The sequence below is a fragment of the Gossypium arboreum genome, chromosome 11 (genome assembly GCF_025698485.1).
Source record: "Gossypium arboreum isolate Shixiya-1 chromosome 11, ASM2569848v2, whole genome shotgun sequence".
Classification (NCBI taxonomy): Eukaryota; Viridiplantae; Streptophyta; class Magnoliopsida; order Malvales; family Malvaceae; genus Gossypium; species Gossypium arboreum.
The window spans coordinates 83,913,259-83,933,683 of NC_069080.1; the positions used below are offsets into that span (position 1 = coordinate 83,913,259).

At 35.9% G+C, this 20,425-nt stretch overlaps 1 protein-coding gene across 2 annotated transcripts; it reads right to left on the reverse strand.

The window, feature by feature from the left end:
- Positions 1 to 912: 912 nt before the first annotated feature.
- On the reverse strand, positions 913 to 20,167 carry LOC108473526 (ultraviolet-B receptor UVR8). 2 transcript variants are annotated; one of them, XM_017775147.2, is made up of 15 exons: positions 19,720 to 20,167; positions 19,553 to 19,629; positions 17,969 to 18,047; positions 17,405 to 17,464; positions 17,143 to 17,244; positions 16,914 to 17,007; positions 15,928 to 15,970; positions 15,766 to 15,811; positions 15,614 to 15,660; positions 15,421 to 15,523; positions 13,621 to 13,675; positions 13,443 to 13,509; positions 13,142 to 13,178; positions 7,640 to 7,719; positions 913 to 1,341 (listed from the first exon to the last, which is right to left on the reverse strand). In XM_017775147.2, exons 1-15 carry the CDS (start codon positions 19,979 to 19,981, stop codon positions 1,222 to 1,224), a joined length of 1,272 nt encoding a protein of 423 aa, XP_017630636.2. In that variant the 5' UTR covers positions 19,982 to 20,167; the 3' UTR covers positions 913 to 1,221. The 2 variants fall into 2 exon arrangements, with proteins under 2 accessions (XP_017630636.2, XP_017630635.2); XM_017775146.2 differs by having other exon boundaries at positions 15,614 to 15,669.
- Between the last annotated feature and the right edge of the window lie 258 nt (positions 20,168 to 20,425).

Sequence of the window (20,425 nt, forward strand, 5' to 3'; positions counted from 1 at the left end):
CATAATATTAAAGATTAAATTGTAAAGTTTGTGAAATTTATAATTGGAAGAAGAAAAGTAATATGCATGAAAATTTGTCTTGTGAAATAAGATGTTATAATGAATTATTTGATTAAAGTGCTTATATAGTGAAAAATAAATTAGATAGTAATAGAGATTAAATTGAAAATGTACACAAATTTAAGTGTGAAACAATTTAAGATGTGAAGTAAAAATTATAAATAAAAGTTCAATGAGCATATTATGAAATGACGAAATATGCAAAACGATTGTAAAAATGAAATTATGAACAAATATGAAATTTTTATGATGATAATGGCTAAATTGTTAAACTTGAATAATACAAGTAAAATGCATAAAAATTGATATGCAAAACAAGATATTAAGATAAATTATCTTATTAAGATGTAACAAGAAAGAAAAATATTTAATGTGAATAATTTGTGAATATTGAACTTTTATGACAATAAGAGACTAAATTGAAAAATTCTAAAAGCTTATAAAAAAAATTTGATAAGTGACGAATGTGATAGAGAATGTAACATCCTGATGCTTTGACCCGATATTTCAGTTAGATATGAAGGTGTTACAGTTAACAAAGCCTTATCAATTTGAAAAATGTTTGACAAAAAAAATTTGATAAAATATTCTACAAGAATAAAGGAGTAACTTTACATTGATTAGAAAACTTTTTATGTTAACCATCTTATTTTACGTAAAACAAACATCGAAAAAAGTTGAAAATATTTTGCAAAAAAGCTTTGACGTTGAAACAAATATAGCCTTAATTTAGTTGGTTTTACAGAAGGTTTGTGTAGAACTTAAATATTTGCAGTAGTATCCAGTTACAAGACTCTATTTACCATAAGGAAAATATTAACACAAATTGATTATCATAAAGTGAAGAACATATTATGAGCTAAACTCAAATGAAACTCATGATTTATTGCTTTTGGGAGAGGGGAAATGGCATGCAACTTGTATGGTATTCCTTACTTTCTGACCGTTTGTTGAATATACATTATTTTACATACTCATTAAATTACAAGAGAATGGTACATCCATCCACAGCTTTGAGACACTCCACAGTTGAAAATTATGGTTGTATAAGACGTAATAAATGAACACGTTTATTGTTACAATGTCAAAGAATCAGCAGACAACAGAGACAACCAACAAACCTCCCTGCTTGCGCACACCTGCTAAATTTAAAGACGAAGCTTACATATATCCAAATATGGCACCAGTATGATTGAATCCGCATGATATCTCCAACGCTTTAACATTTTCACCAACATGGACCATTGTAGGTTTTGTGTAATCTACATCACTTCCATGACCCTATTCAAAAAGAGCAAACAGCAAATAATAACATCCATGTACACATGATCCTGACAGCTCGTCATACAACATGACAAGAAGATAAAGCTTACCAGCACCAAAAAGTGTTGGGATACAGCGACATAAAAAACATAAAAAAATGCTGCACAAACTTGTCATCAAGGTCATATATGTAGCTTACGGAATATGTAGCTTACGGAATTATCAGAGCGTATTCTGAATTGTTCTTTCTAGCTAAGTTCCATACTTTTCTGACGAAGGATATAACATAGCAAGAAATATTAAAGAATTGCAAACCCCAGACAATAAAGGTCATGCTTATCTAGAATAACAGATTTGAAGCCAGGTTTGGAGATAAGGAGTTGTTTTAAAGACAATAAGGCTAAGTCGAGCAAAATGTTGAATTGGAGAGGTCGAGAAGATGAAGGATGTAATTAATTGAGGAATTGCTTCAAAAATGAGCTTGCAAATGATTTAAGCATTTTAAGTTCTTTGGAACTCAGTTTGAGCTTGAGAGCTCTAGCTTGGAGCTAGCATTTTGATGAGCCTTCCCAAAGTAAGCAAATTGAACTTCTAGCTAGAGTCATGCATGTATATATCAAAATAGTGAAACATTAGACTATAAAGTTCAAATCTCAATAGATTGATGTAAGGCTCTATTTTACGGTTACGGCTGATGGAGCTTGTCACGGACGATTCACAAGCAATCCATCTGTCTTGTCAAGGCTCTTTCCCTGATTTTTACCTCTTCCTCGAGAATGACCTATGCTGAACAAGTGGAACTCGTCAAAGGGAATTCCAGACCTTAAGACTCGTTAGAGAGAATCTTAATTCTTGTAAAAATTGGTTTAATCTGACTCTCTTTTTATTGCTACCAATTGACCTCTTAAACAGAGGTTAAATAGGTCTACTGAATAAAAGACTTATAAGCTAAAAGGAAACCAAAATAACTCTAAATAAAGATTCCTAATATCTCTCTAAGATACTTTTAATTCTCTTAAAAGACATAAAATACTCATAAATGAAATCTCCTAATAAAATAATAATAAACTAATCTAATAATAATTAATTAACATGTAACATTACTCCCCTCCTGGAAAAAGAGCTTGTCTGCAAGCTCAAGATTGAAACTCCTTTTGATTTTGTGCATCTTTTAACTCCAACCAAAATAATTTTTTACATTGGTGTTTAAATGATTATGGTTCGTCACAATTGTAATGAAGACCTTTGTCTTTTCGCTCTGCCATCTCTACACGAGTCAACATTTTAATAAAAGGAGGATCTTCTTGCTAGCACCAATCTTTTGTCGATTCCCAATTATGCAGGTCAACAGCTTGAGTTAGTTGATATTTTGTCTCAAAAGTTAGCACTAGATTCATAGCCTGAACCAAGTTTTTAGGTTTCTTCATCTCCACATCTATTCAGATTGAATCTGATAAAGCTGCAGTAAATAAATTAATTTGTTGTTCCAGTCTCATGGGAATCTACATGGGCTAACAGTTCTTGAAATTGGCAAAGATAGTCTTCACTGATCCTGTTTGATTCAACTTCGCTAATTCCCCCAAAGGATTCTTGCACAACAATGGTCCAAATCGTAGAGTATAGTATTCTTTGAATGCTTTCCACAAAAGATTAAGCTCTCCATACTCCAATTGATAAAACCACAACATGCCTTTCCTGTCAACTGAAAAGCGACTAGACTCACTTTGTCTATTTCGACTGTCTTCTGATTCCCAAAGAACTTCTCATCATTGCAACCAAATTAGAGGTCTTCTGTCCCATCAAAAGTCGGAAAACCCAACTTTGTGTACCGAGGAACCACACTGAATCTTATCGCCGTCTCTAATTGATTTTCCTATTTCTCTAGTCGACTCTCGTTTTTGTTAACACTGCTGTTTCTGCTGTTAACCCCTTTTCCCTTATCAAAGTTTCGATTGGAAATCATCAATTCCCTCATCTGCAGCATGAATTGATCGATTCTCGACTCTATTCCTGCTTTAAACAACTCCAACTCCTCTCTCATAATGGATTGTCCATTGTTTCTAGCTTTGAAGCCAATTTTTTACGATTCTGACTGATGGATCTTGTCACTGGACGATTCACAGGCAATCCGCCTGTCTAATCAGGGCTCTTTCCTTCATTTTAACCTCTTCCTCATGAATCACCTATGTTGAAGAAGTGAAGTTGTCGAAGGGAATTCTAGACCTTAGGACTGGTTAGAGATAATCTTAAATATAGTAAAATTTGGTTTAATCTGACTTCCATTTTTGTTGCTACCAATTGGCCTCTTAAATAGAGGTTACATAGGTTTATTGAATAAAAGACTTATAAGCTAAGGAAACCAAAATAAAGGACTCTAAATAAAGAAAGATTCCTAATATCTCTCAAAGATACTTTTAATTAAAAAGACCTCTTGAAGACATAAAATACTCATAAATAAAATCTCCTAATAAAATAATAATAAACTAATCTAAGAATAATTAATTAACATGTAACACTCTGAAAGTTTTCAAAAGAGCATTTAATAAAATTGTTCTATATTTTATTAACTAAACAACTAAATTTAAGTAGAGAAAAGAGTCATAACCTAATTGAGAAAATAATTCCCTTATTCTAATAAGCTACTAAAAGATAAGGAAAATAATTCCCTTATTCTAATAAACTACTAAAAGATAAAATAAAATATTCTTAGAATATCTCAAATGATTTATTCTAAGATTTATCTACCTAAATAACTTTAAAATATATCCCAAAATATATGGGTTTCACATATTTCAACACACTCTACCTTATGATGAAGATGATTTTCTTACAGAAACAAAGGGATTTGCATGAAGCAACTGTATGCCTGGGCACACAGTTGTGCATGTGCATTTGCAACGATGGGTGACAAGAATTCTACTTTTAGTGAATGGTGATTGAATTTAATATGGAAAAGAGCTAAAAAATCTAGATTCAACTTTGGGATTGTTTTAGATTCAGGCTTCAACTTGTTGATTTCACGCTTGAATAAATTTGGCTTGGGTCACTTCCAATCCAAATCCATCCATTCATTCCATTTGGATCAGTTTCGAAGTCTCTAAGCTCATATAAAGCATACTTGATCATATACAAATCTGCATAAGAGCTTGCAATGGAATCCTAAACTAACCTGAAATATTCTTGAATATTGAATGCATTCAATTGTCAGTAACAGAACAATGAGGTTCTCTTCAATAAAATCTAAGTGAGGATGAGGCAAACTGGGCTTTCAAATAAAGGTTTATCTTTAGGGTTAACGAATCAATGTTTTTCTCTAGGAGCCCAGAAGGGTCATGCATCAAGGAAAGCAAGCATCTATCTACCTCTGTGCACGTTTTATGCCCACTCATCGTACATGGCTTTTAAGTAGCAAAGGGGTCCTAGGCCTACTGCAAGCATGCTTGAATAGCTTCCATCAAATGTAAGATTCAAAATTCAATAATAATAAAAAATAAAAATCTATATTACTAAGATTTTTCTCGGGGAGAAACCAAGGAAGAGTTGGGTAAAGCTCAATACTATGGGATTGGAATCACCAGTTAAAACTACCGGTGCAAGACTGATAAGGGACTCTTTTGGAGAAAGAAAGGCTTTGCTTTTAGATGGGTACTTGTTGTATTCATCCCTTAGACTTCCGGGTTTATTGCGAGGACTTACATGTGGTTGGACTTGAGGTTTCAGATTCTTGGAAATTGAGTCTGACTCCATAAATACAGTTAATATGATCAAGAAAGGAAGCAGTCCACGAAAATTACCCTCGTATTAACCTTGTTTGCCTATCAAAGGTTTTCTACAAAGAGAATCTCACTAGAACCTCTCACACATTCTCAGAGAAAAAAATGAGGTATAGGAGGATAGACAGAAAATTAAACCATGTCATTGTGATTCGTCCGAACATTGCTTTTGCAGTAATTAGATCCCAAGGTTTATATTAAGGTTTAACATTAAACAACGGTTGGACGTGCTAGAGGTTGAGGAAAAGGCAATCAATGTCAAGAAATAGAAACGGTTGCCCTACGACGTGCTTGAAGAATTGTTGTGTGAAATTTATGCTAGGTTGCAACATGAACAAACAAGACTCAAGATGGATATTCAGAAAGGCACCCATAACCAGTTTGACACATAAGAAGGTAGCCTTATCGAGAAATTTGATTTTGGTGAGGAAGAAAACCTCATTCATGATGCTGGATGCACAAACCCTAAGGTACAAGATGAATTGGAGGTGGTGCATGCCCTCAAATTAAACGAGGGTGGAATTAGTGTTGAAGTTGTTGATTTTCATGATATTCAATGAGAAAGAACAAGAATATGATCTGATAAATCCTACTTATAATGAGTATCTCGAGATCAAATTGGATATAGAAATAGATGCTCTTTCGAGAGATGAGTAGGATCCCTACCAATACCTCAAAAATAAGTGTTATTATTGCCATACCCAGCATCAAATTTGAAGAGTGCCCTAAACTAGATGATAAAGCCTTGTGTGATGGCTACAGATCATATTCTTGTGGGGATATCTTGGCAGAATGGTATTCTTGATCGCTTGGCTGGTTCTATGGAGTTTTCAACAGGTTGAGAAGTGTTGAATGGAAGACTTTTAAGCCTCTAGAAAAGCTTAATGAGTGGTTAGAAACCCTAAGCACAATCTGGATCAGTACTGTGGTGCGTTGTGTCAACTAAGACATTGCAAAAAAACATGCAGTTGCTGTAACAACTACTTTAAAGGCTTGCCTATGCTGAATGGCCAACTATTTCTTTCTCTGGATGTTCACCTTCATGCTTGTGAGCTTTCCAAACTTGTCTCTCCAAGAAAGAGACCTCCTAATGACAGCTTCTGAATTTAATTCCTCATTGAGTAGAATGATAAGTGTATGTAGAGAATATTTGGTCTATAAAGCTATTGTGAAGAGAAATCCAGATTTTGGCCCCTCATGAACTGGCCAATGTCACCCACTAACATACATAAGTTTATTCTCCTTGTGTTCCAATAGGTCATAATTCAAACAGAAAAGTAAATATTATAATTCCAGCATTTAGTCAAATATAAACTGCCAATGCCAGTTATGTTTCCCAACAAATGAAGGTAAGATGAAGGTAATTTTCTTTGAAACCTGATCATCAAAAACTAAAGTTGGCAAATCTACTAGGAGTGAGATCACGAATACTCCTATTACTCATAGCAAACAAGAAATTGCTTGAGGTAGACTACAAAAGATTAGATGGTAAATCAGTTGGCAGAGCACCAACTCTTAAAAAAGCTGCCCCAACTGTGATATTCCAAAAGAAGAAAGTAAAAGACTTTCACCGAAGCTGACACAAAGGAACTGGAAAACAAAGGATTTCATGTGGTTAAAGATTCCCAGTAATAGCGTTTGAGATTCACACTATGGAAGTAAGTATCTCAGGGACTGAGGTGCTCTCTCTGAAAGATTTAACTACTGAATCAGCCAACGTGGTTCTTGATCTAGGAATTTTTGTCGAAGTGGTGAAAGTTCTATTGTCGGACTCATTTTTCCAAGCTAGGGAGAACGACACAGGAGTTTTTGATTATTTTGTATTCCTTATTTTCAGTAATATATATTAGTTTTTAGACATTATGTCAACTAAACCACAGATGGCGGGGCAAATGACCTGTGTTCATGTTCTCAGTAGACACTAGTCTCGGGTTCAATCCCAGGACAACCCCTACCCCTTATAAAAACAATTAGATATATTGTGGACTCTAAGATTAGAAGATATCTTTAGGAATTAAATATAGGGCTAGGATTTTGGTTATCTTTAGGGTTTAAATCTCAAGCTAGGACTAGAAATTTATTTCTAACCCTAGTAAAAAGAAGCTGTAAAATATTTACAACTACAACATTCTGATCATTTTCTTGAATTAATAGAAAAGACCTAGAGGTTTTCTATAATCCTATGATGTCTAGTGTTCCAAGTTCTTTCTCACTCGTTTATTCAGGTCTAATTCTAGAGATTTACTGCTGTTTTCCCCTAAGCCACACCACCCATGCCAGGTCTAGTTGTGCTGACATGGGCATGTATGCAGGAAAGAAAGTTTAACAAATCGGGAACATCCCTTTTTTTCTTATTCTTTTAGTATATTGAGAACAAAATCGATGTGATAAAAAAAAGCACTAAAAAAAATAAAGTTTTCATTTTCCTTATGTTTCATGCAAAACCACATTAGAAGAACTACATTGATAAATGGTTCAACTATTATTCCTCAGAAAAATACAAAAGGAGAGATAATAAGATGTTAATAGGAATAGAAGCAAACCAGTTGTCCACCAGAAGAATGACCATCTACAGAAAATGTTCCATGAGAACCTCCCCAACCCCATGTGAAGACCTTGCCATCTGGACAATAATTGTAAATACACATTTCTCACTCTAGCAATGCCAAAGAATATCTAAGCACTTAATCATTCATACTGTACAGAATAATCTCTACATTGAGCTTATGTATCTATTATTAATATCTTTGGGTCTTAATTTTATGATTGTTTGAGCCGAAGTTGCAGCTTTTATTTGATTTTTGCTTTCTTAAGATTTTATCTCAATAGCATTTAGTAAATTCTTAGCAGGTAAGAAAGGCATGCAGATGCTGAGTCCTAGAGTAATATATTTGTAGTAAGTCTACCTATCATGGTTTAGGAGTGTTGGAATTCCTAAGATTAAGGACAGAAAACTTACCTTATTACTAGGAGTTCCCTTGTAAATAGAAACTAATCTCAGTCACTGATTCTTAGGAAGTTACTGTTTTTTAGGGATTGTTTTCCTTGTTTGTGTTAATTCCTCTCTTTATAGGTGTACACTAATTAGCAGAATGAATAACAATCTTTTTCTAAGTTTCTTCATGGTATCAAGAGCTTTAGGATTCATTCGATCCTGCTCATTCGTCTCTAATCTCCCTTCCTAAAAATCCCTCCGGTTTAGTCCTCCTCCCATGGGTGACGTCAATGAAACTCTGTCTGAAACTGAGACTTCACAAATAACTCAGAATGTCAATCAGGGAATCACTCAAGGTGAACTTAATTCCTCCCTTATAATCACCAATCATCGGATAGATGGGAAGAACTACTTGCAATGGTCTCAATCGGTCCTTATGGTGATTCGTGGTCGTGGCAAATTAGGATACATCAATGGAGAAATTCCACAACCAACCACAGCTGACCTGACTTATGCCACTTGGGAACTCAACAACTCGATTGTAATAGCTTGGCTAATTAATTCGATGGAAGGCCATATAAGCCGCACCTATCTCTTTTTTCAAAACTGCAAAAGACATGTGGGATGCAGTCAAAGAAAACTACTCGGATCTTGGAAACACCTCCCAAGTATTTGAGATCAAGCTTAAGTTAAAGGATATCCCACAAGGGACACTCGAAGTAACTCACTACTACAACAATCTGAAAATTTTGTGGCAGGAACTGGATATGTACTATGAGGCAGATTGGGGTGAAGGTTTGGAACACACCAAGTTTATGACTCACCTCAACAATGAACGTCTTTATGAGTTTCTAGCAGGACTGAACCGTAAGTTAGACGAGGTCCGTGGCCAAATTCTGTACAGATCACCTCTCTCAACCATCGGTGAAGCATTTGCAGAAGTTAAAAGAGAAGAAAAGCGCCGTCTTGTCATGATGGGAGACTCAAAGGAACCTAAACATGTGACAACTCTTGGCAACCAGTCTACTGAGACATCTGCCCTCATCTCCAGAGGTCCACAGCCCCAAAAACCACGTGCTGGAAATGATTCTAGATCAACCAGGCCATGGTGTAACCACTGCAATCGTGTTGGTCATACAAAGGAAAAGTGCTTCAAACTCCATGGCTATCCTGAAAAAAAAACAGAAGGATAATAAGACTGCCCTGTTATCCTCCACTGCTGCAGATGATGTTCTCGATGTTCGCCTAACCAAAACCCAACTTGAGACTATCCATAAGATACTTGGTACTTCCACTACTCATGGATCTCTAGCCACCCAAGGTACTGCCCTCAATATTGCCTTTGAATCTAATAATCAATCCTCTTGGATACTCGATTTGGGTGCCTCCGATCACATGACAGGTAACTCCACTTTGTTTCACACCTACACCCTTTGTCATGACAAGTCCCGAATCCGCATAGCTGATGGTTCTTGCTCACCTGTGGCTGGAGTAGGAGAAGTACATATAACAGAGAATTTTTCTCTCGATAAAGTCCTACATGTCCCAAACTTGTCCTGCAATTTACTTTCAATCAGTAAACTTACTAAGGATGAAAAACTTCTTGCTGAATTTTCTGCAATTGGTTGTGTGATACAAGAACAGAAATCGAGGAGGATGATTGGCACTGCTAAAGTTGATGATGGACCATATGTTTGGAATAAAGACAGCACACAAGGAGGATTGGCTCTATCCACTTCAAAAGACGACACAATTATGTTATGGCACTGTAGGTTAGGGCATCCAAACTTTTTGTATTTGAAGAAACATCTTCCGCTGTTATTTCGAAATAAAAGTATTAATTCCTTAAAGTGTGAAATTTGCCAATTATCCAAACATACCCATGTGCCATACCCATTAAAACCATATATCCAGTCCCAACCATTTTCATTAATCCACAGTGACCTATGGGGAGCCAGCCGAGTGAAAAATATTACAAGGGCTAGGTGGTTTATAACATTCATTGATGATCACACTAAGCTATGTTGGGTCCATCTCCTCAAAGAAAAATCTGAAACACCCAAAGTATTCCAAAATTTTCACGCAATGGTTCGAACCCAGTTCAACTCTACCATACATACTCTCCACACTGACAATGGGAGAGAATACTTTAACTCTGTCCTAAGCCCACACCTTTCTGACCAAGGCATCATACACCAAAGCTCTTGTCCTGACACTCCTCAACAAAACGAGATCTCCGAGAGAAAAAAATCGACATCTGCTTGCTGTGGCTCGAGCCATAATGTTCACCATGAATGTTCCAAAATACTTGTGGGGAGAGGCTGTCCTCACTGCCTGCGATCTCATAAAGCGAATGCCATCAAAGGTCCTCAATTTCCAAACACCTCTAAATACCCTTCTAAAGTCCTTTCCTCTATTTCGTGTTTCCTAATCTTCCAGCCAAAATATTCGGTTGCAAAGTTTTTGTCCATAACCATTAACCAAATCAATCCAAACTTGATCCTCGAGCCCACACCTGCATCTTCATTGGATATTCCCCCACACAAAAAGGCTATAAGTATTACTCACCAACCTTGGGCCGAATGTTTGTCTCTCGGGATGTTACCTTCTTTGAAAATGAACCATACTTTGCAGCATCTCATCTTCAGGAGGAGACTTTCAATGAAAATGAGACCCTTAATACTCTCCTCATTATACCTCATGATCTTACAACTACTACCACAAACAAGCCTAAAAACCAAGGTGCTATGGTAATCCCAGATTTAGAGACTTTCCCCTGTGCAGCAAGAAATTAGCCCGATCCTTACCAATAACAATACCACCACCGAAGTACAATAGCCCCATGATCAAGGAAAACAGCAAAAATAGGTTCCCGAAAAACAGGTTTACTCTCGACGGAATTGTTCTCCTGAAACTGATACAGCAGTGCCAATTGCATCCCCAACCGAGGACTGTTATGAAACAAAAGTCTCACCTTCGTCGCCATCCATCTATCTTCCAATTGCAGTTCGAAAGGGCACAAGGAGCTGCACTCAACACCCTATTTCTCGGTTTGTATCCTATAGAAATTTATCTAAGTCTTACAAAGCTTTTGTGACTAATGTTGATTCTTGAAAAACACCAAAAAATATAGAAGAGGCTCTTGAATCAGCTGAGTGGAGACAAGCTGTGATGGAAGAAATGAAGGCCCTCAAAAACAATGAAACATGGGAAGTCTCGGATTTACCTAAGGGAAAAAAAACAGTAGGATGCAAATGAATCTTTACTACGAAATTTAAACCCGATGGCCGTATTGACCGATACAAGGCTCGACTTGTGGCTAAGGGCTTCACTCAAACTTATGGTCTTGACTACGACGAGACGTTTGCACCGGTTGCCAAGCTAAACACCATTCGAGTCCTCCTATCTCTTGTTGCCAACCTTGATTGGACTTGACTCAATTGGATGTAAAAAATGCTTTCCTCAACAGAGAATTAAGTGAGGAAGTGTACATGGATTTCCCACCCGGGTTTGAAGAAAGCAAGGGCCAAGTGTGTAAGTTGAAGAAGTCCTTGCATGGGCTGAAACAATCTCCACGGGCGTGGTTCAGCCAATTTGCAAAAGCTATGACCAACAGAAATTACATTCAAGGGCAGACAGACCACACCATGTTCTACAAGCACTCGGAAAAGGGAAAATGCTGCATCCTCATCGTTTATGTGGACGATATAATATTAACAGGAGATGACTCAAGCAAAATTGTGAGGCTGAAAGAATTCCTTGGAACAGAGTTCGAGCTTAAAGACTTGGGGAATTTTAAATACTTTCTTGGTATGGAGGTAGCAAGGTCCCAAACAGGTATTTCCATCTCCCAAAGGAAATATGTTCTTGATCTACTGTCAGAAGTTGAATTGATGGGCTACAAACCAGCCCAAACTCCTATGGAATTTAACCTTAAATTGGGAACTGATGAGGATGGAGAAGAAATCGACAGGGAGAGATGTCAACCACTAGTAGGAAGACTCATCAACCTATCTCACACCCGTCCAGACATAGCCTTCAATGTAAGTGTTATCAGTCAGTACATGCATGCCCCGAGGGAGAAGCACCTGGAAGCTGCATACAGAATATTAAGGTATCTGAAAGGGACTCCTGGTAAAGGCACGCATTTCAATAAAACGCCAACTGAATGTGGAAGTCTACACCGATGCGATCAAGGCGGGTTCTGTTAACGATAGACGCTCTACAAGTGGCTATTGTAGTTATGTTTGGGGTAACCTCGTGACATAAAGAAGCAAAAAACAGTCTGTTGTAGCACGCAGTAGTGTAGAGGCAGAGTATCAAGCACTATCTCATGGTATATGCGAAGGAGTTTGGATACAAAGACTTATGGAGGAACTAAAAGTGCCTTACACCAGGCCTATGAAGATATACTGTGACAACCAGGCAGCGGTCAGCATAGCACATAATCATGTTCATCACGATCGCACCAAACATGTGGAAATAGATCGCCACTTTATAAAAGAAAAAATACACTTAGGAGAAGTGTGCATCACTTACCTACCTACTAGACAAGAAGTTGCAGACATATTAACTCAAAGTTTGAACAAAAACATGTTTGAAAAACTTATTGGCAAGCTGGGTTTGATAAACATCTACACTCCAGCTTGAAGGGGAGTGTTGGAATTCTTAAGATTAAGGACAGAAAACTTACCTTATTACTAGGAGTTCCCTTGTAAATAGAAACTAATCTCAGTCACTGATTCTTAGGAAGTTACTGTTTTTTAGGGATTGTTTTCCTTGTTTGTGTTAATTCCTCTCTTTATAGGTGTAAACTAATTAGCAGAATGAATAACAATCTTTTTCTAAGTTTCTTCAAGGAGCTTTCTTTTTCTTCAACTTGTTATTTTTCCATTCAAAGCCAAGCCTTTGTTAAAGTCTTTATGTGATTAGAAACTAATAGTGAGCAACTTCTCATAATCCTTCATCTTTAAGTGTCCAGTAAATACCAAATATATAAGAATGAATAAAAATTGAAAAGTAGGAGCTACAGTTTCTATTTAATAATTCTTACGAGTGATAGAAAGGAAAGTATCATTTATGAAGTTTTTGCTCCCACGTAAGTTCTTACCTGAAATTGCTGCTGTATGCTTCCAACCACAAGAAACCTGTCGATGCACATGTTTCAAAAAAAAAGGTAGAAATTTGAAGCATATATGCAAGAAGTTAACAAAAGATCCAGGCATCAACATAGGCAGCTTTGAGGGTGCTTGCTTTTTAGACTCTTTAATCTGCTGTTGTCCCTTTGAGGGTGAAGAGCAACAGTATCAACCAATGCAAACAACACTGCTCCCGGTTCTATTACAATTGACTAAATCTAACTGATATAGTAATAAGAAGTGTTCAACTTTCAACCAAAATGAATCACAAACCTTGCTAACAGGAGATTTCAGAAAAGGATCTTGAATTCTTTCCGGAGCATGAAAAACATCAGTAGAACTGCAAAACCAAAGATGAACAATTTTAAAGTATGATTCAAAATGTAAATCAAAAACAATAACAAATGAATTTATCAAGCTGGGGTTTCAAAATGAAGTCCCAATTGAATACCCGATACCAAGGCAACCATTCTCATTTGAACCCCAAGTATAAAGTTCCCCACCTCCTATGAAAAAATAGATGAAAAAGAAACAAAACTAGGATTAGATTCAGATGCACGCATAAAAGAACCTTTAGCTCACTAAACAATGGAGAGGAAGGGATGATGAAGGAACAAAATAAAATAGAGCATTAGGATTTAGGCTCATTTCACTTCCTAAAAAGGAAATATTAGATATATCAAACTTAAGGATGCAAATGTAGGGCATTTATCAATCATTCGTAATAAATAAGGACATGGCACGCTGATGTCAAATACTGAAAAAATTGAAACCCTTTCTTTTTGCACATGACACTTGAACAAACTACTAACAATAGACATGGCTAGCATAACATACAATTCTAATACTTGTCATTGTAAGGGAAGGCAGCACCAGTTTTGTCGTCAACAATTTAATGATTTCAAGAACCCCTCCTAGTTATGCCAATGCTCCCACAAAAAGGATAACAAAAAGAAAAAGGAAAAAAAACAATCTAAGGCAACTTGCTCTCAAATCCATAGCTGATCGATTAAGGTCCATGATTGCAGTTTGTTGGTTTTACCTTCAGTTCAGCACAAGAGTGAGAAACAGAGTAGGGATAGAGGGTAGAAAGGAAAGAGATAATAGGGTCTAGGAAGAATCAACAGCAAAGAAAATTAAAGAGAACAAAAAAAGAGAGAAAGAAATGAGAGGGGAAGGGGGGACACGTTCTAATTTACAATCTGAAAGTTAGCTAAATAGTGCTTAAGAACTCCTCCTTAGCCTCACATTAAGTAATTGAGTAAAACAAAATGACATCAGAAATTATAAATCACCTAAAAAAAAAACCAGTTATGAAAACCAGTTGAGACTTTAAAATATACAAAAACTAATAAAATAGATCCCTAATTAGTGTATATCCTCCGCATATATTTCTACCTTTGATGGAGAAAATCAACCTCAAATTAAGTGTTTGAAACTATTTTATTCGCTGATCATTAAGTATTTTAAACCTTGATGCATCTTCTCCTCGAAACTGCAAGGTTGACAACAAGTAAATTCGTTCTCATCTTCCAAGTCATCAAAAAAAATTATGAATAATTAGATCAATAATTGGGACATCTAACAATGTAGAAAGTTAATTACAACCATCCAAGATATCCTACTTCAGTTAGTTCTGATAAGAACAACTTAATCCACCTTTAAACTACCCGAGTGAGTTTCAAACCATCACTAGATTTGACACATTTTTACCCTTAAAGTCCAACTCTTCCTTCTCCTTATCATCCTTTTAACTTCCATGTTTTAATTATTATCTTCCCATATGATCTCCAGGACATTGTCATTCACATCAACTTGCACTTAATTTTCAAGCACTGGAACACAATTCAGACATAAGTCCATAAATGAAACCATATTTTCCTGCAATTCCTGTCATTGATTATAGACATATCATTTTCTATTCTTCTAGGTCTTCACTCATTCTAACCTATATAATCATTGAGAATATTCATAATTTATTGAAGCATGAAATTTTTAAAAGATACATCGATTTAAGATTTTCAAACAACAAAAATGTTTGCTTTGTATTTCTAGTCTGACTTCCTTTTGGAAGTTAACCTTTAAACTTTCTGTAGAGGATTTATCCTGAGTAGGAAATAATAAGAGCATGGTAAGATAGTCTAGGTTCTATCTATCTAACATGACAATTGCAGCAAATGATGGCTCCAAATCGTGAGTCGTATAAATAAAAATATGCAAAAACATTTAATAATGAAGATAAGAGAATTACTTGTTACAACACAAGTGTGGTAGCCACCACATGCAACTTCTTCTGAATATGGCAATGTGTTGATCATGGATGGCATGGTTGCATTCTTGGCCGCCCCAAATCCCTAAACATTTTCATTAAGATAACATCACTCAAAAATGCCATATGATTAGAAACATTAGGTGATGTTAAAACTGACAGGTTTAGAACTTACAAGATTGGCTACCACTTTATCCCCAAACACAAACAAAGACCCAGTTTCTGCAATACCTAGACAAATTAAGATCTGAAAACAAAAGTTTGGAATATGTCCAGTAACAAGGTCATAAAAATTGATTGACCATAAGAGAAATCATTTCAAATTACCATCAATGCATGCTGAATGCAACAAGCCGGCTGCAACTCTTTTGACCTAATGCAGGGATAAATAATGAAGCCAAAGGTCCATAGTTAGCAGAAAGAAATTGACACGTCCACCTCAAGTTTAGTTACACCAGTAAAAAGTTTAAAGTTACAGGTAGAGATTACCCTGATACCCTCTAATTTCTTTATAAGCCTTGGTGTATATTCACTGAAAAAATTATAAATATATAAACTTAAAAATCTTTACTGTGAGAAAACAGAAAGCTCAAAATGAAATGAAAATAGAAACTTATAATAAAAATAAACAAAGAACAGAAAAATAATCTGATTTCTAAAAGGAAGAGTAAAACAAACAAATATGAAAGTGAAAGAAGGGAAAGGAAAAAATAAAACAAACGGTACACTATCTGTAGGCAGAAGGAAAAAAAAATAGCTTTGTCCATGTCAAACACTAATAAAAGCTGGCATTCCTAGGAGACATCTCATTTTCAGTTTCCACAAATTGGTTACAGTGGGAACACCTTAAAATGTTGCAAATGCCAATGTATTTTCATTATTATATTTCACTATATAATCTCAAATTTTACGTCCTAGACCCACAAACATATTCTTCCTTTATCTATATAAAAGAAAAGAGCAGCAGTACTCAAATATTCAATTAATCAAATAGGTGATTCCCGATCTAAAGTGTCTAAGCAGGCCTTGGCAATAACAACCATTTCCAGTCTACTTTTATGCTTTTGTCTTTGACATGCCTACTTAATCAGATCCTTTCCTTCCCATTCCAAAATAGCTTACTGGTCAACAATGACTCATCAGGCCACAGGATTAATGGATGGAAGTTCTAGGAACAACCAAAGAAGGATGCACCTGGACCACTCAGGAGTATCCAGCCTAGGAGGAAATACTAGATGTATTTTGCTCTAATTCTCTCCCTCCCCCGTGCTGAGCTATGACACACCGATGTACTTTCACACTGGATTTTGGGGCACACAGCACAGTGCTTGTGCATAATCCAATAGGTATTAATATTTATTTCTCTTATGAAATAATAATCCCGCCTCAAGCACTACCCAAAAGAAAAAAGAAGGAAAGGATAAGCTGAAGGCTCTCTTATATCAGCCAATAATCAAGTAAACATAAAATGTAACCTGTTGCTTGTTAAAAAACCAAAAATGCTCGACTCAAGGCCATGACCAAGTCTTCCAGATGCAACTGCTCCCCAACTTAAAGCCTCACCTCCATCTGGTGAAGTACATAGAAAAGGAAATACAGACATTACATCCAAGCATACATATCAAAAGCATCTCCAAAATGGTACTGCAAGAAAATAGAATCTATATCTTGTGTATATCTTGTGAAGCATTTCCAGTTTCATACCAGTAACAGCAACTGTGTGCTCTGAACCCAAAGCAGCCAATTTAATTGTAAGCCCGCTCAAGCATTCCACTTTGGTTGGCCTATGAACTGCTTTCGCAGCCTCTGTATGTACAATATGCCATCCATCCCAAACAAGTGAGAATATGCTGATTACACAATAAAGCTAATAATAAGAAAACAAAGCATTGACAAGTAGGCAACTTAATAATTTAACTTAAATATTATAAGCATTCAAATAAAAAGGAGCTCATTTAGCTATTACTTTTTCCAAGGCCAAGTTGCCCGCTTGAGTTCTTCCCCCACATGTAAAGTTCTCCATCCACTACAGGTCAAAACCACATTTTACAGAAAATATACAAAAGATGGAATCAGAAGCAAGGACATAACACAGTGAATCTTGAGTTCATTTTTTTTTTTGGGGGGTGCAGAAGAGGGAACAAATGAAACAGTAATATTATGTTCGTGTCTATTCCTGGAAGAAAAATGTGAATCCATCTCATCGTATTATTTCAGAAATTCTAATAAAAAGAGACTTGTCACTTTTATAAAAATATAGCCTTTATTTTAAATACCAACAGTTTGAAATTATTTTCCAATTTATAAAAATGAGCATATTTGAGAATAAATTCCAAACCGTAGATATTTAAAAGAAAGGCTACATTTTTATGAAAAGACCATGAGACATTTCCTAGAAGAGAGATAAGGCACAAAAGCCCTATCTTCAAGGAAACAGTAGGTACAATAGTGTAAATGCAATATGCCCATCTATCCAGTTATAAGTGTGCACATCAGCAAATCCACTTCCATAATCTGCACATCATAATACCTGTAATAGCACATGAATGATGATAACCAGCTGCAATTTGCACAATTCCTTTTGCAAGACCCGAAACTTCAACCGGCTCCTAAAAGAATATATAAGTAGGGTTACTTCCTAAAAATGTACAAGGAATGCTCTAGCACACATTAACAAAATGCTGACCAAGACTAAATCTCATGACTCAACAAGAAAGAAAGCAGCCTATGTTGAAGGTAAGCCATTTGCTTGTAAAGGATTCTTAAGGGATAGCAAAAATAGGTTAGCCATTTGGAATATGTAACTGATAAGGATGAAGGGATCACCAATAATGTTGAGCCTGAACCAAAGGACCACACGAAGGGATCACCAATAATGTTGAGCCTGAACCAAAGGACCACACTAAGGATGTTATCCATATTTATCCAAGAGAATCAAGGTAGAAACTGCTGAGGTTGCTGATTTGATGAGGAGCCTAAAGAACAAAAACAAAGCTCCTTTTGACCATAAAAAGAAAGTAAAGGCAGGTCAGCTACCTTGGAAGGTCAAACATCAAGACCTTCACATTCAGAACATCCTCACATGAAATATAAGAGGATTCAACTGTCCTCTTAAGCAAAAACAAGTAGTCTGTAGATTGCCATAGCTTGCATCATAGAGAATCAAAATTAGGCTTCCATAGATGCAGCCAATTGTTGAAAAACATTTTGGCAGCCAGAAGTAGTTACACAACTACTCAGAGGCAGAAATGCAGAATTTGGCTACTTTATGAAGATTTCTAGACTGTAGACCTGCAAGAGCTAACTGATCAATCCATTACCTGTCAGGTTACCTAAGGCTCTCAGAAGTTTTGAATACAATTTACAGGATGAATGATGATAAAGGAAAAAGAAAATTATGGTTCCATTTAAGCATTCTTAGTGGATTGGCTATATGAAGGCTAGGATACTAGCAGGTGACTGCTAGTCCTTCTAAGAGTTCAAACCCCTTAGAAACTTGATACAGTTCACTTTGTCCTTGCTATACACCAAATATAAGAGATCATAGCACCAAAACAAAAATTTTTTTTTTTTAACTGCTAGCTAATTTAAGAACTGTAAGTTTGTAGCTGCTACGTGCTATTATGTTGCTTCTTGGACGATAGAAACTTAAACCGCTTATCCCAAATGAATTGATTAATTAATTAAAACAGAAAAAAAAAAAACCTTCAAAAAAGGTATGCTTGTTATATCTATATTGAATGGCATTATTGAAACATAGGGATTTCCAATTCATCACTTATTCTGTACATGCTTTAATGCTTTTCAAACTGATTCTTATGCAACAAAAAGCTTATAGACAGCCAAAATTCAGATTGAATTCCCCGTTCTTTGTGGAGTTCAGTCTCGCATCTTGCATATTACATATGACCAGGATTATAAGTTCAATTTGCCATGTACAAAAACAACTACAAAAGTATAATTGTCCTATTTTCTGCCTGAGTATCTTTTGTCAAGCAATTTATTGCATGATTATACTATCCAGATAGCACAATGCCCAATTCATATGGTAAAATTTATCATTCCAATGATTAAAAAAACAAAAACAGTAGAATAGAAGGTGGAGAAATCTTACTCTAGAGTACTTTATAAGATCTGATGACCCTAGCTGCCCAAAATCATTAAGACCAGTGGCATAAACCCTCCCAGTTTCTGTCAAAGCAGAGAAGGATAATAATCGGCGGCCGAGTTCAAAAACAATAAATGATAAATTCATGAAACTAACTTTGTTTTACAAAGGACCTGTTAAGAAGAGAGTATGGGCACCACCACAGGCAATGGACTTGAGGCTTTGGTGATGAAAGGAAGAGCAGTTGATAGGCTTAGGCGACCATTGAGAGTCCAGAGTCCCAACACCCAAGCGCCCGAAGTCTCCATTACCCCACACCGCAGCGAATCTCCTTGCAGGATGGCCTGAGGTTGACGAACTGTAACCCCTTCTCCAAGTCAAGAATTCCAGTTCTCCAGAAGAGAGCGTAGTTTTCCTTAGGACGTTTCTCCACATCTTGTTGAGTCTAGATTTCGGTTTTTGCCTCTTCTGAGTTATATGAGTCAATCAAATGAGTTGGTGGCTTGCGGGGTTGCAACGTCCCCCGTTTTACTTTTATCTTTCTAGACTCAGCTATACTATTCATTTAATAGATTCTTCTGATTCAGGTAACTTCTGTTTTAAGCATATACCATCGCCGCTCAAGAGAGAAAAAACTTATCGGATTTTTATTTTTAAATTTACTTAATTATTTTTATAATTTTTTATTTTAAATTTACACTTTAAATAAAATTAATAAAAATTACAAATTTTAAAATTTCAACTCATATCATCAATATGCATAAAATCAGTCCAACTAATGCTTTATTTTATTCTATTTTTACATTTTAATATTATCTAAAATATCGATATTTTTAATGTATAATCCATCTATAATTCTATAAAGGCTAATTTTTAAAA